This window comes from Agelaius phoeniceus, chromosome 2 (genome assembly GCF_051311805.1).
Source record: "Agelaius phoeniceus isolate bAgePho1 chromosome 2, bAgePho1.hap1, whole genome shotgun sequence".
In the NCBI taxonomy this organism is placed as follows: Eukaryota; Metazoa; Chordata; class Aves; order Passeriformes; family Icteridae; genus Agelaius; species Agelaius phoeniceus.
Window position 1 is genome coordinate 72,179,790 of NC_135266.1, and position 27,847 is coordinate 72,207,636.

General features: G+C 37.6%; 1 protein-coding gene across 4 annotated transcripts in view; it reads left to right on the forward strand.

The window, feature by feature from the left end:
- The window catches only part of MIPEP (mitochondrial intermediate peptidase), an 82,876-nt gene that overhangs the window by 19,118 nt on the left and 35,911 nt on the right, over positions 1-27,847 (forward strand). For all 4 annotated transcript variants that reach the window (XR_013180954.1, XR_013180953.1, XR_013180955.1 and 1 more), the window contains exons 11-16: positions 8,803-8,956; positions 9,879-9,956; positions 10,937-11,141; positions 13,939-14,048; positions 19,136-19,210; positions 24,839-24,958. Coding sequence is in view for 1 of the 4 variants with exons in the window: in XM_054654898.2 (XP_054510873.2) it covers positions 8,803-8,956; positions 9,879-9,956; positions 10,937-11,141; positions 13,939-14,048; positions 19,136-19,210; positions 24,839-24,958 (742 nt within the window). In the remaining 3 variants the exon portion in view is untranslated. The remainder of the gene's footprint in view (positions 1-8,802; positions 8,957-9,878; positions 9,957-10,936; positions 11,142-13,938; positions 14,049-19,135; positions 19,211-24,838; positions 24,959-27,847) is intronic.

A 27,847-nucleotide genomic window follows, 5' to 3' on the forward strand; every position in this document is an offset into this window, starting at 1 on the left:
TTGTGTTCTGAAGAACAATGATCCTGATTCAAATATCCCTAATGTTCAATTTTATAAAAAGCATTCTTAATAGAATAGATGAAAGTCATGTTGCACAAAACAGTCTTAGCCTCATTCCATAGGCACAGCTTAAATGAAAGTGATTTTAGGAGTCTGCATTTTATTTAGACTCAGTGAAGTCACAGAAGCTTAGAAATAATTATTTATAATCACATACTACATCTTTGTTTCTCACAGGGGCACAGCCTTTTTGTTTGAAGCCTGCTGTTCTTGAAGAATAACCAAACCTCATTGTGTCAGTTAACTTCTTTTTATAATCGTTTTTTTAATTGGTTTGGCTACTTTGCTTCTCTTAAAAATACTGCTGGGCTGCAAACTGTGAAAGTAAAGTGTCTGGATTTCTTAAATGTAGTTTATCCTTTAATAAGAAGTAGGAATTTACATTAAAGAAACTACAGCTTTCTTTGATATTTCTACTTTTTTTAGGAGGCTACTGAGATTTCTCTTTGTAAAGTTACTTAGCTCACATTCTGACATAGAGTATATTAGAATTTTCATTCTTTCTTGGGCTTTGTTATAAACACAAATGCTTTGGCATTTGAAATCAGATGTTCAGAGTGAATTAAGTTACTGGAATATGCAAAATGAATGCAGAGCAAACGTATTATGTTCAAGTTTGTGTCTCAGTCTTTTACAGTTTTCGACATGTAAGCATGAGAGTTATGCAATTCTACAGGAGAAACAATTAATTTAAGGTTCATTATTACAATAAAAGGGACATCTTTGAGTCTTGATTTTTATCTTAAGTCAAAGCAGCTTAACTGAAAGTTTGGCACAGAGGAAAATGTTCTTTTCCATTGTAGAGGAGTTCATGTATATATTTGTTGATGCTGTTACTGATTTATGCAGGGTGAATGTGTGTTGCTGTCCCCTTTTTTTTTTTTTACATAAATGCTATATTTCCTACATCAAAACTAAAAGCAACCTTTTAAAAATAAATTATTAATATCTAGGCATGTACAAAATCGTTGATTTCAGGAAGTCTTCTTTTAGATTAATCATTGTGTTTTCTGATGGGTGTGTGTATGTCTGTAACGGATAGAAGTTTTGATATTTCCTTTTCCTGTTCTTCCAGAATTACATTCAGATCCTTTAAGTTTCACAAAATGGTTTAAGAAAAATTTATGTGCTCAAGTTCAAGGGTAGTTGGGAAAATCTTTTTGTAGCAGAGTAAATTGCAAATATCAAAAATCAATCCATACCTGTGTTTTTTTTACTGGGGATATACTAGAGGAAATGTTACATGTAACACCATCTGAGATCCATCTCTTTTGCCTGCATTTTGAAAGGCAAATTCCCATAGAAAGTACTGTGCTCTTCATCCTTTTGGGATTCAACTATACAACATGCAGTCCAGTCAGGGAAGCCTAAGTTCCAGCAAGAAGCAAGAGCTCATAGCTGGGCTCTAGACTTGTGCTAGTTATCTCTAACTGGTACCTTATGAAGCTTGAAAGTGTCAGAATATTTGTGTCCGCCCTTCTCTGGTGACGTGGGCATCCTAAGGCCCAGAACTCACATTTTAAGCAAAAGGGTAGCCAGACAGGGTGTTTGATTCTTGCCCTGGCTTGCTTAGCTGCCCTGAATCCTTTTTCTTCCTTAGGAAATATTGTAACCATGTTTCCATGTGTTTGCCAGCTTTGGAGACAGCAGTACAATCAATGTCTTTCTGGTGATCTTACTCTGCCATGTGCAGAAGAGTCTGTCTGCTCTTCTGGGGCTGCAAATTACAGCAAACAAGAAAACCTGTCTTCCAGGTCTCCTTTGTAGTAGTTATTGTCACTAAATGCTGTCTGTCTCCAGAACATTAACCTTTCTTCCTAGTAGCAGTAACACTTAGCAGAAGTTTTACTGGTAGCAGAGTGCCTCTTACTGTAGTTCAGTGGGGGTCATGATAATTTCCTTTCTGATTTCTTTTCCCAAAAATACTTGAGTGCACTTCCTGTTGGAGATAAAATCATAACTTGTCTGAATAAATGTGGAGGCTGCTTGCCAAAGAGTGTGCTCATAATAAAGCAGCTGCTTCTTGCAGTTTTATTTCAGTTTTTTACTATTTGTTTTAAATAGAAGTCACAAAGCTGTACGACTGTTCAAGCTTACAGTTAGATAACAACTTGAAAATTGTGCATAAAGTGAGTCTTAGATTGGATGCTGCTTTAACATGTAGTATAATAAAAATAATTATATGCACAGTAGGGTCATCAACATTTATTAACATGTAGTTTATGAAGATAGCTTTACTCTGGCTAGTGAGCATCTCAAGGGCAGGCTAAGCTAAAGCACTTTGGAAATTCTGTTCTTTTTCATGTAGAGTGAGTCAGTATCAGCTAATTCATTGACTGAAGTTGTGCTTTCATTCTGTCGATTGAAAAGTAATGTGTGGTGGAATCCCAGAATCACAAAATTGTTAGGGTTGAAAGAGACCTCTGGAGATAATCTAGTCCAACCTCTTGCCAAGGCAGGAATGCCTTGGTTTTGGTAGGGTTTTGTTGGGAAGCTTTAGTCTGCATTTACAAATACACTTGGTTTCATGTTTGAAAGAATAGGGATCAAAGAAGCACCAAGTGGGATAGAAGATGGGGAGCTTTGAGTTTTCCTTTTAGCTTCAGGAGAAATTAATTTTACAGTCTTGGATCAGCCCTCAAAAAGGCTCTGCATCCTACACAGACAAGTTCTGTCTTTGTTACTGGGAAATTTAAAATGCTAAAGGAGTGTATTGAGAGAAGTCTTCATCTTAAAGTTTTATGTGGTCTTTTACAAAATCTAGCCCAGGTCAGAGTGTGTTTTGAAGATACAACCTGAGACCCTTTAACAGCATGAGAATTTTCTTTGAAAGGCCTGAAGGAAGAGAGGTTTCGATTGCTGTCACAGTCACAGTCCCCATTGCTGCCCAAAGTTGAGCTACCATGTTTTTAGATTGGTGTGAATTTGAATGCCAAAATACTGTGCCTGGGAAATATGTTCTTGCAGTCCCACTAAGAGATGAAGCTGTCAGTAACTGAGATTGGGTAATCATTTACTAGCTAACAGATGCTTTTTTCTTGTCATCTGGAAACAATGAAGTTGCTAATGACTGCTACCATTTGAGTGTCTGAAATCAACCAAGAATCTTCAACAAGGGAGCATCTACTTTGTAAACTCTTCCAAATACTTTTCTACCCACGTCCATATGCCAGATTTAAGTTTTAGAGATCTAGTAGAGATTGCAGCATTTCCTGTTCTGTTCATGGAGATTTTTATTTTTGGGGAAGGTTCAAATCTTTTCAATTTTCCCCTTTTCGCCATTGTCTTCTAATCTTACCTAGTGTTACACCTTTTATGTTTCAGTAAGTAGCATTAAATCTTGAAGGTGGGGGCTCAGAAAAGAGTCAGTCATATGCTTGCTCTTGCTGCTGAAAGGCAAGATCATCTATCAGTAATAATTCCAGGAGCTGAGGTTTTGGTTATAGAACATCAGTTTCAGGTAGCTGAGATTTCAGCTAATTGCTGTTCCTAAGTAAGCCCAAAGAGAAAGTTTTCCTGGAATCAGTGCAAGTTTGGAGTTAGGTCTTCTTCACTTAGAGTTGGTTGTACTTAATTTGTGAAAATAGAGTTGATGTATGAGGTAGGAGCAAATTCAAAACTTGGGAATTAGGTCTGTGTTTTGGTGTCTGGAATGATTACTGCTTAGTGGGTATAAACTGGTATTTAGACAAAGATTTTTGAAGATGTATTACACACTTTTTGGAGGAGTAGCTTTTTTTTTCCACTACCCAGTACTCATTTTGAAGTATTATTGGTTATTATAATCTGATTGGGATAATTGCACTGTATTATGGGTTTTAACTCCTTTCTGCATAACTCCTAGGACATTGCATTGGCTAGCAAACAGTGGATGCCAGATAACTCAAGGTATAATAATCTCTGCTGACTGCTGCCAGGTGTGTCCAGAAGTAAGTTGAATATTGAATCTGTGGCATAAGACACTAGTGGTATTTGAGGGTTTTTCAATATCTTCAGCTTTGATTTGTTTTGCCCACTGGTGTAATAGGCAAGGCAGAAATGGACAATTGAGATCAGAAGTAGAAACATTTTTGTTTTGGCATTCTGTATAAAAAATGTTCTTTTTCAAAACGTTTTTCAAATTTCCATTGGCAAGAAGAACATTAACACACATCTTTCATTAAATGTGGGAGAGGTTTGATCCTGGCAATGTTCTAGCAGAAGGGACTGACATTAACTTTGTGTAGTTTCTATTAAAGTGTTTGTTTAGTCAGGACCTCATTGTACTCAAAATGTCAAGATTGTGACATCTTCAAACATTAGCCAGAGTAGGGGGCTAGTTCCTCTGGGGAGTCTGCCTTAAGGCATTATAGTCTGTTGCTGCTATTTTTCTGAAGGAGTGGATAAGTATCATGCTTTTTTCAAAGGACAAAACTATTCCAGACTGACTTCCTGCCACCACCCCACCCCCTCTCCCCACTTTGGACAGTGACAGTATATTACAAAGTATTTATCAGAAGGCCTTCTTCACATACTTTTCATCCTGGGGTGGGGTCATGGGGACATTGTGCATATTCAAGGAGTGCTGAGAATGAGAAGTAGGCATTGATCTCCCTGCAATATATTAGTGTCAGCTGTTCTATCCACGAAGAAGTATCATTGCTTTGTCTCACTAGTACATATCTTTGTATTTGACTGAAATGAAATCAAACTTTGTTTCAGAGGTTGTTTTGTTCCACCCCTCCAGCAAACACATTGATCCAGTATTTCAACTGAATGTGATAATCCTTTATGATTAGTATGAAACATTGTCTTCCTCTGATAAAGCTGGAATCTATCTCATGCTGCAGCTGTGTGCTCTTAGTCCTAGGTTCCATATGACATCTTCACACAGTAGTTGGAGTTGGAAATTTTCTGTGGAGGTCATGTGGTCCAGCCCCCTGCTAAAGCAGGGTCTCCTAGAGCTGAGGGTCCACGATCATGTCCAGGCAGCTTTTTCAGTATCTCCAAGTTGCAAGACTTTGTAGCCTCTAAGGATAACCTGTGCCAGTGCTTGCTAATCCTCACTGGGAAAAAAGTGTTTGCTGATGTTAAGATGCAACATCCTGTGTTCCTTTCTGTCCCCATTGCCTCTGGTCCTGTCACTGGGCAGCACTAAGAACAGCCTGGCTCTCTCCTCTTTGCACCCTTCCTTCAGGAATTTATACTCCTTATTAAGATCCCTCTGAGCCTTCTCTTTCCCAGGCACAACAGTGTGGCTGTGCCTCTCTTCCTGATGAGTCGAGCACTGGGCACAGCACTTCAACACTGGACACAGTGCTGAGTAGAACAGAAGGGTCACCTCCCCCAGCCTGCTGGCCATGCTCTTCCTAATGCACCCAAGGTGCTGGTCACCTTCTTTGTGGCAGGGGTCCCTCACTAGCTCATGCTTAACTTGGTATCCACCAGGACCCCCTGCTCGCTGTCTGCAAAACTCCTTTCTTGCTGGGTCTGGGTGTCCCCCAGCACATACTGGTGCCTGGAGTTGTTCTCCGCAGGTGCAGTGGAGAAGTTCTTGAACTTCTTGAAGTTCCTATCAGCTCATTTATCCTGTAAGCCTGTAAAGGTCCCAGTGGATGGAAACAAGACCCTCTGACATATCGGCCACTGCTCCCAGTTTAGATGACAGTTTGATGTTATCTGCCAGTGGCTGGACACGACAGGACTGGACCCAGTACTGACCCCTGGAGCACACTGCTGGTCCTTGGCCTCCAAGCAGCCTTTGTGGCACTGAACACCCTCTGCACCCTGCCATTCAGCCAGTTTTCTGTCTGCTCATCCAGCCCATACATTGACAGCTTCTCTGTGAGGATCTTATGGGAGACAGTGTCAAAGGGCTCACTGAAGTCCAAGGAGGTGATGTGCACTGCTCTCCCCTTTTCTGCCAGGCCAGTTATTTCATCATATAAGGTTATCGAGTCTTTTTAAGCATGACTTGTCTTTGCTGAATCTATACTGACTGCTCCTGGTGATTTTCTTGTCTTTCATGTACTTGGAAACGGTTTCTAGGGTTAGCTGGTCCATCAAAAGAAAAATTCTGCTCTTAGAAAATTTTGAGCAGTCTCTACACATCTTTTGATTTTTCTTATTTCTTGTGTAAAAGTTATCTAATTTCATCAAATGTTTTCAAGGGGCTGTTCTTTAATTTCTTATTATTTTCATGTTCTCTTATCCTGCAGCTGAACTCACTGTTGGGAGCAACATGTTTTAGTTTCCTGCAGCTGTGAAAATCTGATGTTTTGTTATGAATGTGAGCTGTTGGTAGTGTTAAATTTTGATTTACTGAAGTCTGTGTTTGTAGTACTATATCATATGTTTCTTTCCTGAAATACCTTGTACGCTTGTCTCTCTTCTCCCACTGGGCAGAGAGGAAATAGCACAGGAATCCTGGATGGTACTGGATGTCTGGGGGGAGGAGGGTGTGCAGGCTTTGCAAATAAGCATAGATTTGGCAGGACAAATTGAAATGCACTCAGCAAAAAAGCCCTGCAAAGAGCCCTTGTGCAATGAAGCCACTTGAGCTTGTGGTGTGTATTGAGACAGTACTTTTGTAGCCAGATATTAGTTAAAGAAGCAATTCTTTGAATTACAGCTTACTATTCATAGTGGCATGTAGGATGATAGTACAAGATTTTAAAGTGATATGACAAAAACCAGTTCTAAACTGTTATGGAGGTTGTTATGATTTGCTGCCAAAGATGGGGTGTTTTAACTGGTCTTGTAGTCTGTACACAGGGAGAGCTTCAGAGCAGAATCGGGAGGTCTGAAGCACTTAGTGGTGTGTTTCAGTTTTAATGGTAACAGTCTGGCAAGAAGGCAATCACTGGGTGATTCTATAAAAGTATGGAGACATCTGAGATTTACCTGCTAAAGCTTTCCAAAAAGGGCCACTGTTGAAAGCATTCAATTCTTAGGAATTACTGTGTTAAAAATTCTTAGGATATTCAACACATACCCTGTAATTCTGTATGTTGCAGTGGAAGGGACAGTTCTCTGTGTCAGTCAATGTCCTTTGTACTCCAAATTTCTGTGGTTTATATGAAAATTAACTCATCTCTTCTGCTTTCTTTTAGAGACTCGCTTTCAGTCTTTCTATTGAACTTGATCTAAAGTGATTTATATCATGCTTATTCCTTGGGTGTAATGACTTTTTGAGTAAGAGGGAAAACATGTACATGGAAGCATGCAGTGTGTGAATTTAAGTGTGAAGTTCTTGAAAAACTGTGTTTGTATGGTAGAAGCAAAATCTGCTTTATTTTCTGTGTTCCAGTATAGTTTAAAATAGAATGGAATACACGACTTTATCTTCTTGCATTTGTGGTGTGAAAATAAGCAGAATCTTATACCTCACTATATCATGGCTTAGAGGAGTAACCCCAACTTGCTGTGCCTCACTGCTCAGTGATGCCCATCAGTGAATCAGAGCTGCAGTTGTAAGCAGCACTTCAGCAAATGAAGGATCCCCAGTGGGTTTCTTTTTCAGGTCTTCTCTGTGGGAGTGGGAAGGAAAGGAGGGTAGGTGTGTGGGTAGGGACTATCTGGTTCTTTCACAGCTGGTCTGTAACTAAGCCTTTTGATCCCAGGCCTTAAAACAGCATGGTTCTCATATTTGGTGTCCAGCTATTGTAGTCTAGCTGATCCATGTTTAAATTTCAGTGACTGTGATGTCTAGAGTTAAACAGTCTTTACTCTCAGACCCTAGAAAATAGCATAAAATAACGCTTGGGCTTTGTATGTGAAATGAGACAAGAGTATTTTTTGCCATTTGGGGTGCACACACACAGCTACTAGCAGATTCCAGTTCTGATTTTGCTATTGCCTCAAAAGGGTTATGTGGTGCTGATCAGCTGCTTAAAGGTGTAATTTTGCAAAGCTTTTATTTGCTTGATACACTTGTAGTGTGTTTACTTTTTAGGGTCAGAGTCTCAGGGAGTGTAAACCCCTCTACAGACTGCATACATCTCTGAACTCCTTTTTGAATTTTTTATTCATTCTGTTTATGTGTGTGCATGCAGATGTATGATGTCTTCCTCCCTATGAGTGTCTTCTGTACTACATCTTGAACCTAGTTGGTTGAGGTTAGGCTCAGGAAACTGTGTTGGCCATGTTTGAAATCCATGTCACATACTGAAATTTCCAGGTGGCTTGCAGCTTTAAGATATTTTTTACATGGCTCAAGAGAGTCCCCAGAGCTTGAGGTGTGATTTTTGTGTGGGAGGTGATTGTGTCTACTTGGTGTCTCTGTTGCTGCAGTGAAAGGCAAGACTGCAGAGTCAGCAGTGCTTACCAGTTGGTTTCCTGACCTAGCTGGGGATTTGGCTTACACCACAGCCAAAGCCAGCTTGTTTTTCTGATCAGTCACACGATGCAGCCTTGGCATGGGAAAGGCACTTAAGTGCCAGTGGCCTCTTGAGTATCAAAAGCCACTGCTTGGCCACCCATCATGTTGCCATGGTCTGTTTGGGCTGCATGTTCACCACATTTCTCAAAATCATAGTCAACATCTGTTGAATTTGGTATCCAGATTTGAAATAATAATTGAGGTACTGCAAAGCACTGTGCCTGTAACTTGGTTTCATTATTTGAAAAAAAAAGCCAAACATGCTCGCTGAGGGTCTTTGGGCTGAGCTGGTGTATTTTGTGACATCCTGTGGCTTGAAGGTGAGTACTGTAGTTTATGTAGCTCTGCTGACTGACTGGTTTGGGATTCTTGTATTCCCTTAGGTACAACATTGATCCTGGCTTGTATTGTCCATTTTTCTCTCTTGGGGCATGCATGGAAGGTTTGAACTCTTTGTTCAGTCAGCTCCTAGGGATCTCTCTCTATGCTGAACAGACAAAGAGAGGAGAGATTTGGTCTGAAGATGTTCGAAAGTTGGTAAGTATTCTTGTTCCCAGCATCTGAAACCAAAGGGAAGATAATCAAGATAGTGTGTTCCTGTGAGCTATGAATCAAACTTTAAAAAAAAAATAACTTGGATACCTATCAAAAACACAAAGTAGTTGTCTAATTTGAGTTGAAGTTAGATCTCAAGAGCTTTATCATCTCTTTAAGTGCCTTTTGGATGTTTGGTATTTTATGGCCTTTTAATAGCTCTGTGTCAACAATGCCTGAATCAGAAACATTTTCTGTTTGGAGATTATTGTTGCACCTTTCTGAATGGGCCCTGTTAGTTTTAGTTTCAGTTGGTAGATGACCTTAGATGACTAGAATGCTGGAGGTGTGTGTCCTAGCTGTCATGTGTCTTTGCCTCATTTTTTTTTTTTCTCTTTAAGTCATCTTTACTTTGAGATTGATTTTTATTTTTCTGCCCTCTTTTTAGGGGAGGGTAGAAATCAAAACTTGGGCAGTCAGGTTCCCAAGTTCCTTTGTTGTCTTCCTACATGTATTCATTGTCAGATCTTCTCCACTGCTCTTCTATCCTCAGCCTCCAGCAGGAGATGCTGTTCTTTATATACTGTGGGTCAATTTATAATTACTCCTTACTCTTTCTGTTTTTATTTCTGTGGTAAATCAGCTTCTCTTTGTCATTTGTGGGCTTTTTTAACACAGAAAGTACTTTTAATACTAATCTGTGACTAGTTTTCAGTGAAATGCAGAAATGTCTATAGTTTGAGATACAAGATGTGAATTTTGTCTATATATTTATTTTCAATTAAAATAAAGAACAGATTTTATATTAATTATTCCCAGTTTGTTTGTTATTTCTTCATTATAAGTCTTGGGATTTGAATATTATGTTTTCAGTTTGCACATTATCAGTGCTTTCACTATGGAAATTATACCCTTTTTTTTTCAGGCTGTTGTTCACGAAACTGAAGGTTTGCTAGGGTACATCTATTGTGACTTCTTCCAGCGACCTGATAAACCACATCAGGTAACATTTATGATCTGACTTCAGCTTGGGTTTTATATAAGTAATGATTGTAGCATTAGTGCTATTTACAATCAATATAAATTTAGTAAAACTTTCCTCATGTTAAAATAAATTTAAACAGGGAATGTCTGTAACTTCATGTGTGGGTTTAGGTAAAATATTTTTTAGAGCAAGCTTTCATTTAAAAACAAAACCCAGTAGGCTGAGCTCAGACTGTGGCACAAAATAACAGGTGCTACAAAATGTTTAGAGAACTCTGTTTAGAAGAATGGTAGATTTAAACACTTGTTTTCTGGCCTACTGTTTACCAGTAGAAACAATCTGACATTTATACTTTCTAATCTTTACACTCAACTAATTTTATTCTAAATTCTCTTTAAAACTGTAGATGGTTCTAACTGTTGTGGCTCAGTCACTACCTAGTGCCAGTATATTTGCAATAGGATGCAGAACAGTAGACACTTCACTCAGCAGAAGCATCTGCAAATTGCCACCTTTAGTGAGGTGATGAGTGGACAAACTTTAAACCTACATTAGTTAAATATATAACTCTTTTGCTAGCAATTCACAAGATACTAATAGTGCTGTGTGGTATATTTTATAAAGAAGTTACTGCTGAAGGTTGAGGAGAGAATTTAATCTGTACATTATGGATTTGACACATCAGTAAATTTCTTGTCACTAGTGATACCGGTTAGAAAGTTTGAACGGTTTGGATAATTCTAAAACATAAAGAAATAATTTTATTTTCTAGAAGCAACACAGCCTTTCCTTTATGGAATAAAGTAATTTCTTTATGAATTTGAGGTATATGGTAAGGATGGAGAACAGTGTTGTTGTTCAGTAGCAGCACTGAATTCTACTTGTGTAGCTGAGTATATGTTCTGATTTGATTTAACAGTTTAGTTTAATTTGATCATTGTTTTAATATCACTGATCTAATGACATTGGCTGTCCATGTTTGTTTTTGCCTTGGAAAGGACTGTCACTTTACAGTTCGAGGAGGCAGGCTAAAGGAAAATGGAGAGTACCAGCTACCTGTAGTTGTTCTTATGCTGAGCCTTCCCAATTCAGCAAGGGGTGCACCAACGTTACTAAGTCCTGGCATGATGGAGAATCTGTTCCATGAAATGGGTCATGCTATGCATTCTATGCTGGGGAGAACTCGGTACCAACATGTCACTGGTAAGAAAGTTACAGTCGTGATTTTTTTTGTTTTAGTGAAATGTTTAATTTCCAGAAGAAAGGTGTAGATTAAAAAAAAATTAAAAATAGAACAGAACAAAAGAATAAAAAGAGTATGAACCAAAAATGGTTGTCATGTTAGTAGTTCTATACCCTTGATGATTTGAGAATACAGTATTGAATCTGCAGATATTATGTAAAACTCAATCAAACAACATTTTGAATATTCTTGTTCTAATAAGAATTAGGTGTTTGTATCTCTTTTTTTGTACTGTTGATCTTTATTCTGTTGGTGGTATCCACTCTTTTAAGTTTGTCTTATGTGGAGTTCATAATCATTGGAATAGTTGGAGGTTGGGAAATAGGTTGTACCTACTGTAAAACCACATTGAATCCTGGGTTGGAAATGATTAGGAAAATGAATGGAGGAAAATCAGTGAATTAGGTCTTGCAAAGAGTAGTAAGGGTATTGGCTGGCAGGTCTCTGGCTTCTATAACCTTCTGCAGTTGTGGCAAACAGGTCAAACACCCATGCTGGCTAAGGCTGCTTGGCATGCTACTTTTTTTACCTGGGGACAGCTTGGTATATTCTTTTCTATAATAGTATGCTGGAAATCTCAAGTGCAGTAGACATTTACTTATTAAAAAATAAAAACCAAACTACAAAACAGGTGAGATTGTGAATCCCTTGTCTGAAGAATTAGTTTTTTAATATCTTTTACCATTTTTATACTAATGATACAAAGGGGTGTTAATGTTCAGTTAATGTTTTATCAAAAGATACCTTTGCACTCAGTGGCAAAATAGTCTTTTTTTAAGTTGTCCATTTAAAATTAAAGTTGACTGAACTATTGTATAAGTATGTCACTACTAGACATTGTTAAAACAGATGAACACTGCATAATTCCTTGAGTATAAGCTCTGTATAGTCTTTGGGACAGCTAAGGGCTCTCCCCCACTCCTTCCACTCATATAGCCTTGCTCATCTTGAGCTACAGGAGTACTTATATGCCCAAAATAGCCACTTCAGTGTGAGTTCTCCTCTTGTGCTGAATCATGTGTTTCTGCATGTCAGACTCTTGAAGGGGCAGGAAGTGGCTAATTGTGAGGCTCAGATTTTCCAGGAGTCCCTGTGTATGGTTTCTGTGTTGCCTTAGCTCCAGGCAGTCCTGCATCCCAGAGGATTTCACTCCAGATCTAGCATTGCAAAAGCAGCATTGGAGGTTGGAGGTCAGTGCTGTTGTTTCTGCAGAGAATCCTTTTTTAATGGATTTGGAATGTGTAAAAATCAAAGGGCTTGTCGCAGGGATGCCTGTTAGGGGCTGTCTGCTCTCATGGAACACGAGGGTGGTAAAGTATGGAAACAATATGACTACAGGCTATTGTGAGCACAAAAAAAATTGACATTCTAGTTGAGATGAGCTGAGTAATTTGACATCTTTCCTGCTCTCTCTTGCCTTACTTTTCTTTGATTCAGAACTGCACAGTGCAGATCATGCATTTTCAGAGTATAAGGAGAATTTTTGCTACCAAATGGATTTTTCAGCAGTGGTGCACAAACAGAATCACAGTTTTATGTGTCAGTGCAGAAGTGCATATAGCTAATGTGTCTGTGAAAAGGTCCAGTGTGATTTGAAATTACATCAGAGCTGTATCTAACAGCAGTGGGTATTAGAATGGTAAAGGTACTGGTAAAACTTCATGCAGTGTTTGGGCATGTTCATTTTGTGTGTCTAGTCTGAAGGTGAATTCAAACTGCAGCAGGTACAGAGAACTAGAATGGATAGTTTCTTAGACTTTATCCTGCTTTTGGATAATGATGCTCTGAGAGAATATAGTTTCTCTCTATTTAGTAGGTAAAAACCAGTGTGATAAATGCTATTTGTAATAAAGAGCAGTATCTGTCTGAATCACTGAGTGTAAACAGGTTATAAGTTAAGATTAACAATTAGAGAAAGGTTTGTAGAAGTCAAAGGAGTGATTTTAAAAACCAGTCTTCAAATAATAGTAAAAGCAGACTGGGATTTAAGACTGATTCTGAATGTTGACATTGTTTCTGGCAGACTGGGATAGAGGTGGTGACCCAGTGGGTCCACTATGAAAGCAACAGCTTTTCCATTGCTAACTTTAATACAGAAATTAGAAATTCAGCTTTGATTTGGCAATGTGTTACACTTTTTAGTCACTTCCATTGGGTAAGATGCTGATAAATATTAGAGTGAATAAGGTTTTTGGGAAAGGGCTTTTTTGAAAATAGTAACAGCTGAGATATTACCTCATTGCACTTACATAGAACACGTCTTCAATCTGCAAGAGTGTTCTTTGAGTGAATGACTCGGTGTCATAAAGCGAGGTTAATGTAAAGCATAAGAAAGCTCAGCAAACAGATGGAAGCTAAAACTTGTAACTGTGAATGGGATTAAGGCAGAGTTTTATTTACATTGTAGTTTAATTTAGGTTTAGGACACTTAAATAGATTTGGTGTTTCATGTAGGGCCAGTTTGGCTACAGTCTGGTTTAGTTTAAAAAGGGTGTGATCCAGAGCTTTATAAGGTGTCTCACCCAGCTGTTCAAATATTTTGTTTTACTTTGTGATTTATAGTAAAATGTGTAGGATTATAATGAAGCTTTTCTGGCAGTATGTACAATAATGGAAATAAAATATTGACTTAATAAATGAAAGAACATTAAAGTTCACCAAAAGTCCAAATTGAAAGTTGCAAAACCTTTTGGGAAGAGTTAACTATTTGTTAGTGAAAATAGCAGATGCTAATGTGTACAATTATTCTACCTCTAGGAACCAGATGTGCTACTGATTTTGCTGAAGTTCCCTCAATTCTGATGGAGTACTTTGCAAATGACTATCGAGTGGTTAACCAGTTTGCAAGGCATTATAAAACAGGACAGGTAGGGAAAAAATGTAAAATTTTGAAAATAGGAAAAAATGTATATAGGAAAAGAATAATCTTTACGTGTGTTATTAATTAATTATGTTTAAAGTAGAAATAAACAATGGATAAAGTTATTTTAATATTACAATTTCAGTTATTCAGAAAAAATTTTAATATTGTCATTGCAAAAAAGATAAATGTAAATCTGTATAAGAATACTAGGTTCTTATATCCTAGATTCCAATTACATATTTAAAACTTTCAGCCTTTTTTTTTCTACAAGGTATAGTAGGTGAACAACTTCTGTGTGAATCAAGTTGTTTGGAATGATTTAATATAACTACAGGTAAGTTATGACAAAAATAGCATTTGTCATTGAACTTTCTAAAGTCTGTCTTAAAATAAAGCTCAGATAACCAATCATGGATATAAATGGAAATTATCTGCAGTGTTTCAAAATTTCCATTTTTAGCACAGTGTAGGGCAGTGAGTGAAATATTTTGTGATGAAAAATATACTGCTCTATTTAGGATTATATTAGGACTAGTTAGATTCTGTTAGTCATGAATTTCTGCATTAAAACTGATGATGCCATTCTTACATGAAGTTCTTCTTTATCAGTCTGTTACAAGGATCTGCTTTCTGTGAGGTATTTGGAAAGCAGTGCTCTTTGGAGCAAGGTGACTTTTGGTGGTCACTTTAAGACATGGTAATAGAGAATGATTTATATTTATACAGACATTTCAAAAATTCCTCCTAAGTTGTGTAGTGTTATACTTCATTGGAGCTTCTTATCCAGTACTAAGCATTCAGTGCATTTCAGTATTATGGAAGTAGAAATGTGTTTACCTCCATGAACAGTTAGGAAAATATGCTATCTAACTTCTCTTTTAATAGATACTGTCTGAGAAATTTGCTCTGTAATTTTTCTTTTTTTCTTTTTCTTTTTTTTTTTTTTTTCTTTTCAAGAGAGCAATTGTTTCTGCAGAATTGATTGCACTAAGAAAGGTCTCTTTGACACCTGGGAATTAAACTCAGTTCAGGAGTGTTGATCATTTATCTACTTGAATGTACATACAGAAATAGGACTTTGTAATGTTCTCTTGTTCTCTATAAAGTTCATGAAGTGTTTAAACAGCATGGAGTTAATCTGATTGCATACGAGTTCAGAGAATGAGCTTCACTAAAACATCTGAAAGAGATTTGTAGAACATTATTTATGGCTTTGTATTTTCAAAATGACTTGACAAATCTAAACCATGTTTAGTTTCAGTGCAAAAGCTAAGAACCAGACATTGTGTCCCATTTGGCATTTCCATAAACTACTTCTGTTTATTGGTGGCGAAATCTTCCCTTTTCAGACAGCAATTGAGAGAGGTTTGATGTAAAAGCCCAGTCTTGAAGAGAGCAAGAATGGATTATGCTGGATGATGAGAAGAAGAGCCTGAAACTGCTCTGTGGCTCTTGAGAGTGTTAGATTCCTTCCTTTTAATTGCTTTTTTAAAATTTTAGAATGCATTTTTAAGCCATTATCCAACATATATAAATCTGCTTTTGCTTTTATTGGTTCATCTAAGCTGACTTTAGGTGTCTGATATCGAATTTCCATATTTGTCATTTAAATACAAATAGATCGAAGCAATATTTTCTGTTGTGTGTATGTTATGAAGTAGTTCAACTTGAAAATCCCATCTCTCTTACATTTTCAACTTCACAAAGATCTTTTTGGGGCTTAATTTCTCTGCTTGTTCCCTGATTAATTCTTTTGTGGTGCAAAGAGGAAATTCAATTTTTTTTTTGTTTGTTTCTCCAGTTTTTGATTTATTTGAAAGAAAATGAGTCCACTTTATCCCCTTTTCAAGGGGAAGTAAGAAAAATGGACAAAAAAGGTAGAATGTGAAAACTGTGAAACCATTTAATCAATATGTTGTTCTCTATGAGAACATACATTAATTTTCTTCTTATGAATTAAGAGACTGAGCTTTTCTATGCTAGAAGGCTGCTAGAAAACTGTGTTCTGCACCAGCTACACCACACAGCTCTGCTGGATGTTTGCAGAAGGTGGACTTGCTACTGACCCAGTTTATGTTGGAGGCAATGCAGATAATTTTACACAGCGTCCTTCTTTTGGCATTGCTGCATCTGCACTCTAGTTTTTGCATGGAAACTTCAGGTGGTGTGGTTTCTAATATTCCTACTGAACATAATTGCACCAGAAAAACTTGCTAGTGTAATCTCATCTTATATTAGCCATTGCTATAAAAGTCAGTTGTAAAAGGACTCATCTTTGAGGATCTGCACTTATAATCAGTGCTTATGATTGTGGGAAGAGGAAGAGAAAGAGGTGTTTTGATTATTAAAACATCTGAACTGTTGAAAATTGTATTTTAGTAGCATTGCAGAAAAAGAAATTGATGGGCAGACGTTCGAAGATGAGAGCTCATTTAGATGTAGATCATGAGGTTCTGGTTGAAAATATCTTGAAGTTTATAGAAAGCTTGTTCCTGCTTTCTGTCTCTTTTGAAAGGTTGTGCTGTTGAATGTTGAGGAGTGACAAAGCTTGCAAGCTCTCCTGTCAAAAGGAGCAGGTCTTTTGAACTTAGTTGAAAAAGCTGGCCAGAACAAATCTAATTGTTTCAAGAAAATAGCAGGTCTAGTTTTCCTTTCATCCAAAAGATGACTCAAACCAAAAAACCCTAGAGATAAAATGAATAAATAGAGAGGACTGTAATAATTAGTTACTAAAGTTGGATTAATCAGGTAAGCTCATGAAGTCAAGCCATACCAAAATGGGGACATTACAGCACCTAAGCAGACAGTCTGGGGCATGGGTGCCATTATGTATCATTGTGATTTTGTTTGATTTCATTTGTAAAGTGCAGAGATACATGGTAGGTCTGAGCTAAATAATTTTAAGCTTTTGTGTCTTTGGAGGCTCTCTTGAACAATGGCCAGTGTTTCAGCTGTTCAAATTTGAGCTGAGTTCATTTTTCACAGAGATGGAATTACAAAGAAAGTATTGTATTAGCATGATTGAAAGAATAAGCCCACAGATAGTACAGTTACAATGTGTTGCAATTACTACACAACAGGAAGGAGTTAAGCATGCTTTGGGACACAGGGAATTCTTTTCTTTTAGCCACCATGAAAACTGAAAAATTCATTCCAAGATCTTGAAGTTACTTAATGGAGAAGGATAGAAGAGTGGACTCAAAGTAAAGCATGTAGTGTTTAAATTTTAAAAATTGACTGGTTATTCAATGGCATAGTTTCAGGCAAAGCTCTGTAAAGTCTTTCTTTTAGAAAGAAGATGACAGTCTCATTCTGGTGTTATCAGAGAGTTCATCTTTCAGGAGAAGTGAAGTAAGAATGCTGATACCTTTTTTTAAATTCATTCAGCTGCTTATTAAGCAACTGCGTGAGATTGTAATGGTGCAAGGAGGAATAGTTTCTACTGCCTGAAACAGTACATGCTCCAGTTCAAGACCTGAATGTGTCTGTGTGCATGACATTCACAGAAACATACTTTGGAGTGGAGTTGTGATCTTTGAAAAACCCTCTGGAGTCAAGTTCTCCTTCCCTGAAATCTTAAGATCCCAAAGGTGTTTTGGGAAAAATAAGTGACTTCTTTATCAATTTAAATTCTTTCAATTTAATCTAATTTTGGCAGTGTTTTTCTGGTGCCAAATTCTACTTGGCTTGTGAATTGTGATCACAACACAATCTTTGAGCCAGGTTAGTAACACAGATCGATTTAAGAAAGACATAAATATTTTTTTCTCCTTTGCCTTTTTGTCAGCAGGTGGTTTTATAAGAGTGACCTGTACTTTCTTCTTGATTTTACTTTTACTTTCTTCTTGATTATTTTGATTTTCTGCCTTATTAAATTGTCTGGCTCTATACCATGCTTGACCTAGCTAACTTTTGACTTGGAGAAGAGGTTGGAAGCCTTAGCAAGTACTGCATAAAGCAGCTGCACAAGCAGAGATTTTTTCTTACCAGCTTCAACTTTGAGATTCTAGAGTCAATTGATAAAATTTCTTCACTTAGGTGTGCCTTCTCTAGAGCTGGGTTTTATTCTGTGAACATTGCTTGTCTGGAATTCATATAATTTGCAGAGGATCTAAACATATGGCTCTGCCATATCTGTAGACTTTCTTGGATTATTTCTTGAATGCTTCAACACACTATAAAAGCATAGGTGTGATTTTAGAGTCAAGCTTACTACCTATATGTTTGGAGATGCTACATGTTAAACATAACTCTATACATATTGTACAACTTTCAGTACCTTTTTAATTTTTTAGCAAAAATGCAGTTACTTAAACTATATTCCATTTGTTTGGTTAAGGAAGCTGCTAGGGAAAAAAAAGAAAATGTTTGTTAGGAAAAACATCTCTTGAAAAACTTCAGCAAGTGGTGGAAGAAGGGTAAGGTCAAGCATTCATAGACAGATGTTCTTAAAAATGTGGCATTAAAAAGTCTTTGGATGTTTTTGCAGACATCTGGATGGAAAGTCAAAAGGTTTTTTTTATAATTACTTGACAAGTATTTCTGACTTTTCAGTATATGGTGGCATGGATAATTTTATTGCCATAGATGTGGAATAAATTTAACTTCATTAAAAATTTCAAAGGGTAGATATTTACTGTTCAGTACAACTAAATATTTTTATGTGGGTTAGGGCAGAAGGTCTGATGCTGTCTCAGTTGAAGTTATGAAAACCCAGAATTATTAAGCTCAGTATTTTGAGTTGTATGATGTGGGAGGGCTTTAACTGCCCCAGTCTGTTCTTTATGTCTAAAAATAGTAATAAGATCTTTTACAGGCATATAAGGGAATATGGAATTAGTTTATAGAAAAACAAACAGATTTTGCTTAGTGATTTCTCTGTTGCTATGTGAATTAATGCTGATATCTTAATTGACCATTTAATGCTTTGTTTGGCAAATATTTCCTTCCTCAATGCAAAGCACTTCAAATGTGTTTTAGTACCATAAGGGTTTTTTTTGTATCTTCAGCCTCCTTTAGTAATTAGCTATTTAAACACAATTTACGAATAAACAATAAGTCTAAATGTGACCTGTTTGGTTTTTTTTCAAGCCACTACCAAAAAACATGGTGTCAAGATTATGTGAATCCAAAAAGGTGTGTGCTGCAGCTGATATGCAGCTCCAGGTATGTGTTTTGCCTTCTAGTTTCAACTCTCTATTCAGCACTTACAAAATGTATTTTTGTTTTTATAATTTGACCAAATTTTTTATTTTATGTAGATGTGTTATCTAGGTATATGAAAATTAATTAAAATTAATTAATTCTTATATTAATTTTATGTTTGTTTTTCTGAACATATTCTGTGTTGTCTGCTTAAACCTAAATGCTTCTATCTATAGGAAAATACTATGAAAACCACAGCTTTTGAAAATGGTTGGATTATCAGAATTCCCAAATGTAGTTTAAGATTGAATTCTTGAGTTGATGGAATCATTTAAGGAGAACTTGAAGTAGAGGAAGTATTGTGTACCTTGGATCATTAAAATATAGTAGGAGTGGGAGATACAGGCTACCACAGTTAAATCAAACCAGCGCATCTATTTACTAGAATGTGATTTGAGTTCCTTGTCCTCTGCAGCTCCAGATGAAAGTGGCCACTTGTCACATCAAAATGGCTGGCTGAGCTGTAAGAATGTAAAACTTCTCTCTCTTAGTGTTAGGAAAAGTAACTAAATTCATAAACCTTCGTTTTCTGTGGGTAGGTGTGATTGATCAGTAATTTCTATAAACAACCAGTGATGCTGTTCTTCAAAGGAAGTAAAGGAAATCAGATTTCTATCTAAAATGGTATTTGGCCTTTTTCAGTCCTGCAATAGCAGTTCTCAGATGTGTACAGTAGCATTAGCATCCAGCCAAGTTTTTTTTACAGTACGCATTTGGCTGTGCTTAGTGTGCTACAAGGTTTTGCTGTTTGATTCTGTTTTCTTCATTGTTTTTCTTTAAGCACAAAGCACATAGTTTTTCCTTCTACAATTAACCTGGTGTTTAGGTGAGATAACTCTGCTAGTACCTTAGTGAAGGTTAGCTGCTGAGATGGGAAAGAAACAAATTTACAGATCTTTGGTATGTCTTCCTTTGAGAAGTGGCCAAATGATCACAACCCTGTCTACAAACAAGAGTTGGGCTGGTTAATTGAAGTTGATCTGAAAAAGAAACTTCAATATTTGCAGTTTTCTCTGTGCAGTTACATAGAAGATTTTAAACTAAGAGAAGCCTCGAGTGTAGACCTGTAAGTTGTATACATGTCATTTACACTAGTCAAAGCCAGACTGAACACTGTTTTCAGTGTTCAGTATTTTTCCTTGGTTAAATGTAATGGGCTTTTGAATTGGACTTTTGAATTGTGCTGTCAGTGCAGTGCTGGCTGTCAGCAGGCAATGTTGGCTGGGCAGGTGCTACCTGTGCCTATACCTCTGTGACATGAAAATATAACTGCACTCTCTCTACAGGTTTGATTTTAAAATGCACACTGCTAGCTTTGAAAGATTCTCATAGACATGTCTGATTATCCAGAGAGAATATGGGCCAGAATATAAATAATTAATACAAGAGGTTTTTATTGGGGAAAAAAATTCCGGATTGAAATAAAATTTATACTGTGAATACTTAATTGTGGACTTTTACTCATGGGGGGCACAACACATATAGAGATTAGTAACCACCAAAGTGTTGATGAGGTCCTTTGACCTGCACCCTTTCTTTTCTGATGTCTCTGTCCATAACAGCTATGTATCAGTCTGACAGATTTCTTTCAACTTTTTATATGTATTTGCTATGATTTTGTCAAGGTTTGAGACCAAGCTGGCATTGTGGAGGCTAAATGGGCTCAGATATCAAGCAATATAAGTCACAAAGATATTCACAAGTGATGTGGCCTCCCTGTTCTGTGGTGCAGCAGAGAGTATTCCAAAAGGAGAAGTCATTGCATCAGTTGCTTGTGGTGGGGCTGTGCAATGTCCCTGCTGTTGTTGGCCCTCAGCTGTTCCCTGGGCCTCTTTAGAGTCTGTTTTGGAGTCATTCCACAGCCTGTGGCTCAAGAACACCCACTTCTGGTGGGCTCAAGTTCCCGTGGGTGCCTAATGATTGACTGCTGCTGGCAGTGATGCAGTGATTTAGCAGGCTGCTTGCCATCAAATTTTTCTTGTGTAAATTAAGTTAAACTAGTTTCAACACATGCCAAATGACCACAATGCCATACTGAATAATATTATTCATTTCCTACTTTCAGCACTATGTTTTTGGAGATGCCAGGTGTAAAACTTGCAGAAGTGTGCACTCATTTCAAAGAGACAAATTGGCAGAACTATTCTGTTGAATAATTCAAAAATATCCCAGAGAAGTTGACTACATGGCAAATACAAAGCTAATACATTCCATTTTAGAAGTGCATATTGTAAGTCATGCAAATTAAAAAGTATAATAATTAATTGAAGCAAAATATATTTTAATTTCCAGATGCTAAAAGATATACATGCTGCTAGCTGTATACCTGAAAATACTGTGAATGATGATTCTAATACTGTTCCTTCAGATTTTGCAAAGACTATATTCTGTATTGATGGCTAGATGCTATGTTAGCTATATTTGACCTTTAGAAGTAGAAAAAATGCTGACAAATATTCCAGCAGTGTGGAATACACCTGGAAGTTCTTCTTCTGTGGTCTGTTCAGAAAATAAGTCTATTGGCACATGAAAGTAAGAAATATTGCTGCTTTTTCATAACTATAATACCTCTGAATTTTCTTTTAGGTGGTGTAATCAGTTACTCAGAAGGAAAGATAGGAGAGTCCATACATCTCCTAAGGCTTTTGCCAGGCAGATTGAATCCCAGAATCTTTCAGTCAGTAGTAACTTCACTGGAAAGTGCCTAAGTGTGTGCATATTAATGCTATTAAGCAGACAAGGAGCTAGAAAGAACTGGAATCAAGTGAAACTTATAAATACCAATGTAAGTGCAAAATAGAGAGACAGCATGAAGATTAATGAGTTTTGGTGGCATTTTTATATTTTTACATCTTTTCAGAAATGTGTTTTACTGAAATTAGAAATCATCTTCTGTCTGACACTGCTTGATATTAAGTATTAGCTTGCTCCTCAGCAGTATCATCTAAAATCCTGTGGTCCTGGGATGTGTTTCCCTTTCCCATTTCAAAGGCCTCTGTAAACACACAGAACTGTGGTTTGTAGATGGAAATGCATTGTGGGTATAAAGTTCATCCAAGTTTATTTTCAGGGGTGGTTTTTTTAACTGTGCTGTCCAGGTGGCCTGGCTCACAGCTTTCTTCCCACACTGTACATGTGCCAGGATCAAGGGAGAACTTATAGCTGACTTCAGTGACTCATTTCCCTGTCACCACATTGTTCTTTAGGCAGAACATTTCACTGGCCTTTCTTTGACATTTCCCCACTTCCTAGCTGTGAGTTGAGCTTTTGCTCCTTGACCACAAACTATTTCACTCTAAATTTTACTTTAGAGAAGGTCCCCTGCAGTGCAGATGCAGTTCCCCCATCTTGTGAAGAACACTGAAGAGCAACTGCAGACTGGTCCAGACAAAGATGGGAGATAGAAAAAAGAGGATCAAGGCTGTGCTGAAGCTTGAAGCTAAAGTCCGTTGTCAGATGCTGAAGTTCCTCATGTTTGATTTGGATTTTGTAGAGAGGAGAGGGGAAGTTAGTGTGAAATGACTGCTGCAGAGTTAAAAAGGTCTAAGGTGACAGGAGAAAGTGACCTTTTCAGGACTATTACATGAGGTAATTTTCAGGTCTATTCATGGTACTTACTGCGGGTCATACTCTTAGTCACCCTTGCTGTCATAAACCTGTAGCTTTTGTTAAACTGTGTAAAAAAAGAAAAAAAAGAATGGGATTCTAGTTACTGGGAATGCAAAGCCATTGTAAAGTCTCTTTCTCTTCTTAGATAAATAAGAGTAAAGTATTTTTGCAGTCTAGTGTAGATTTCTCTGTATATTTTTGCTCTGAACAGATGCTTTCTGGCTACTCTGCGTTAGTAGATGGACAATGTTGAGTGCTTACATGTCTTGTTCAGTGTTGCTACCTGGGACATAAAACTTGCAGTGTCATTAATGGGTGATTTTGTGAGTTGAGTCTTACTGACCTCTCTTCTTCTCCTTAGCCATGGCTAATGAAGAGCAAGCAGGAAATCTAGGAGTAGCTCCTGCAAGTCACAGTTTATTCACCCCCCTGCTTATAGCACTCAGTTTTTCTTGGAAAAAAACCCCAATGTCTTGTTATTTGCCAAGAGAGACTGTCAAAGGGTTTATCAGAATTCTGTATGTTAGAAGACAGCTTATTCAAACAGAAGGATTGTACTCCTCCAGAAACAGTCACATTTTTGATGAAACTACATGTTGTATCCAGAACAAATAAAAATATTCTGAATTCTGATAAATTATTAAAGAGTTCAGAATTATTTGTACTAACATTTCATAATAAAGAATCTCTTCTGAGGTTCAAGGAGTTGTGTTAATTAGGTAACAGAAAACATCCAAACAACTTTTTTTTTCCTAAAGTTTCATGGTTATAGTTCCTGGAACAGTGTGTTTATGTTATTGGGGATGGTATTGCTCCTTATAGGAGTGTGACTGGGCCTGAATCTCTAGCCAAATTATTTGCTTAATTCCTTACAAAAAAGCTTTTTGAGGCTCCTTACTGTCAACTTTCCTATGAAGTGTGCTGACTACGGGATGACCTGACCTCTTCCCTTGAGCATCTGGATCCATCAAACTACTTAAAAATATCTTATGTTGAAAAGCAATGGGTGTCCTTTGTCTTCCTTGCACTTCCACAAAATACGAAATCTTCATATGAAAAAAAAGGCTGCAATAATTTCTTCTGTCCATGCCTCTTTCATGTTTGTTCTTACCATTCCAGATACTCTGCCTTGCTGTCTTTGCTTGGAAAGTCTTTTTAATGGTGCTGCTTTCCCACTCTCTGAACACCTCAGTTATCTGGTCATGCACCTGCATTCTGCTGTAGTTCACATGCTTAAAAATGGCTTATGGATCAGCTCTTACTTCTGGCACAGTGCCCTCCTGGTGCAGTGTGCTTTCAGCTAAGCTTACCCTTCAGCAATTTATTGCTCTGATGGCAAGAGCTAAAATAAAGGAAAGAGTGGCCTTGGTACTACACTGTTGCAGGGCTCTGGCAGAAACTCAGTAGTGTTTACAGCTCTGTGTAGTGGGCATAGTGCTTTTGGGTCAAAGGTTGGACTTGATAATCTTGGAGGCCTTTTCCAACCTCATTGATTCTGTAATATTCTTAACATAATTCTTATGTTCGCTGCCTAAGCAATAAGTTGCCCCTGCAGGGGTGAGGTGTTCTCATGGCTGCATGTACACGTCTTGAAATAGCTTATTTTGCAGTGTCCACTTAAATAACTTCAAAATAGGAATTTAAAAATACTTTTCTTGAAAAGAGGAATTGCTGGAGGGCCTTAGGGACAGATCTTAATTTATTTAAAAGGTGCAGACAGTTTAGTACTCCCAGTGTGATAAATGACATAAACATGGATTTATGAAAGGTCATGATGGTGGTGGTTGATGGACTCCAAAAATCTGTTTCCCTCCTTGTATAACATTACCATGTTATGCTAATTATAGAAGTTTTCCAAACCATATATATTTAAACTATTCCCTCCCCCTAGTCCATCTCTCATGTTCTTTTCTTTGTGTCTTTTTTGGTTTTCATATGCCAATAACATGTGTCAAAGACAAATGTGTTTTCTCTCTTCAGGTTTTTTATGCTGTCTTGGACCAAATCTACCATGGTAAACACCCTCTAAAAAAGTCAACCACAGAAATTTTAAAGGAAACACAGGAGAAAGTTTATGGATTGCCATATGTACCCAATACAGTGAGTAGCAACAGAATAACTGTATAAACTGCATCTTTTCTTTGATAGCATAATAATGCCCCTTCCTCTCCATGACCCTTGCCCTGCACACTCATGTGTTTACTGCTGTATTGTTATATTGAAAGAGTTTTCTTTCTTTCACTCACTTTATCCAGAGAGGAGGGATGTTTTCGTATAAATGTAGTCTTTTAATGATGAACTTCATTACCTTGCCTTTATTTTCTTAGTAAAGAAGGCACTGGAAACAATATATTGGAAAGAGGGTTTATTTGAGCTTTTCAAAGGCTGCTTATAAAAGGCAGCAAAACACTGTGCTGCAATTGGTGTGTGTATGCTGTCAGCATGAGACAAAGTGTGAAACAGGAAACGGAAGTGTTCTTCTACTCAGTCTATTCCTGTGACCTTTGTCATGTCATTTATGCTTTCATGTGTGATCTGAAAGTGAAGAAGTCTGGAGTTCTACTGAGCTATCTAATTTTGATCTTCATCACAACATTTGTTCTGTACATCATGTGACAGCCAAAGATGTTGTTTGTATATGGCAGTCATGGGATTTCCTGGTCTGTGTGAAGCTGAATTCCTGCCTGGAGCCTGGCCCCCCCAGTCGCTGTTTGACACTGTGGTCAGAATACCCAAATGCTTTTGCTGCTTCACAGGAAATGTACTTTCCTCCTTAGCAAAATGTCTTTACTTCTCTGAGAATGATGTTGGGACATCTGTTCCCTCATCATAACTGTACTGCCCCTGCTCACACCTCCAAAAGAGTGTAACATCTTGTCGTGAGGCTATGATCATTTTGAAGTGGGACAGCAGGTTTTGGCCTGGAACTTAATCCCAGCAAAATATACTGTGAACTTCTGAATAATCAGAAAGTCTACGTTTATATTTATTGAATGTAAAATTAGTGTCAAGAACTGTAACACAGTTTAAATTTTCAGTAAAATATTGTGAAACAATGCATTAGAATAACATTAGTACTCTGTAGAATATTTAATGTCTGTAGTTTGTCTTGCTGTCCTTTGCTGTTCCTCCTTCCAAACTTGAGACACATTCGCATGTTTAATTTGTAGTCCAGATAAAAAAAATAAAAGCCTTGAAGTAAGGGTTGGGGTTTTTAAGTGAAAAGTATATTTCATCCTTTCATTTGATTTCAGAGCTAGACATTGAAATACAGTAGTAGGGACCAGGTGGTTTTTTTTGTCTGATATTTGGCTAGACACTTACAGAGCTGGCAGAGAAAACAAAGTGTTTTGATTATTTGAATTTATCTGTTCTCTATACCTTTAGATTCCATTATGTATTGTTAAGTCAGGCTTCTATGTCTTAAGCTAGTGGTGTTGGATAAGTGAATTTCTTCCTTAGTAAGGATCTTCACTGCATTAATGTGATTTTTCTGTAGCAGCATTGTCAAGCATCCATTATTATTTCTTCCTGATGAACCATAATTCTCTTTTACTGCTCTTGACAGGCACGTAAACACAGTATATATCCTCTGAATGTACTTGGTTGGGCTTCAGTCTTATTGTACAAACTTATTTTCTGGAGTAGAGCCACAGCATGTGTCTTCTGTCATTCTCAGGCACAGCTCAGATAATAGGACAATTTGCACGTGTCTTTTTGTTACAGTGCTTTCAAAATGAGGCATACAGAGACTACACCTAGTGAGTAAAAGCTACTGCTGCACCTATGGGCTGTACTTGTTTAAGGTAAACCTAAGCATCACATGTTACATGCTAACAGTAGGAGGGATAGTGCAAAAGAAGCCCTGTTGAGAGATAGCAGAAAATAAGTCCTCTTGAGGTCTGTATTTGCCATTCAAACAGATTTTGCAGGCACTGGGGCAGCAGGCATTGCACAAAGCCATGTTTGCATTGGCTGCTTTGATGCAGACGGCCACGGGAGCTGGTGCCACATGCAAGGCGGAAAGGAAGTCAGATGGAAGCATGGAGAAACAGCACCCCACTAGACTTCTGTGGGGTGGAGAAACAGCACCCCACTAGACTAGTCTGAATAATGCAAATCTCAATTTCTGGCTGGCCATTGCTTATCTGTTCAAAAGTATACAGAGTTTACTGCTGGCTCCTGGAGGATGAAATTCCACTGGGATTTCATTGCTCTGTTACTGAATGTAGAAGCTGATGATTGCCAGGCAGGGGGCAAGGAAATGTATCTGCCTGTTTTTGTAGAGTCCGGCCGTTTTTGTTGCCAGAGGAGATTAGTGCTACTGAGTTTAGAAAGCGAATAGCAATTTTGCTATTCCCTGGATTCTTGAGTCCTTGTGATCCCTTTAAAAAGCAGCCAGTCTTCTTTTTGATTCTTGTAGGTAAGCAAGATAAACAAAATAGTAATGACCGTACGTTTTCCAGCCATTCCTTCCTGAATGTACATTGTGTCAAAATCTGTGCACTGTGGGGAATTCAGTACTCTGCTTTTGCTCCAAACTTTTGTTCAAATCATAGCTTATTTCTGATCTCTTGTGAAGTCAGTTTTCATTAATTATGGCCTGCCTTGCAGTTGATGATACTGTCTGCTTTTAGAGTGTCTCCCATGGTCTCTTCTACATTTGTCCCCAGGATGCCCAGAGAGGCTTTTGAAAATGTATCGGGTGACCCTTTGATCAATCTGAGACATGATCAAAGTTTCTCCCCATAATCTGTTGCTTAGTCCCCTCATGTCCCCCAGGTTCAGACTTGAAAAGTACTTTCCTTTGAGACAGTTATCAGAACTTAATGATATGCCACTGCTAGTCCTTCGCCAAGCATAATAATTCCTATCTCCTGCTGGGGGCTTGGTTCAATATTGTAACAGAAAATGACACACAGTGTAAACAGACTCTGCAATGATAGTGGAGTTTGCAGCCTCCTGCAGTTACAGGAAGAGCTCTCAATA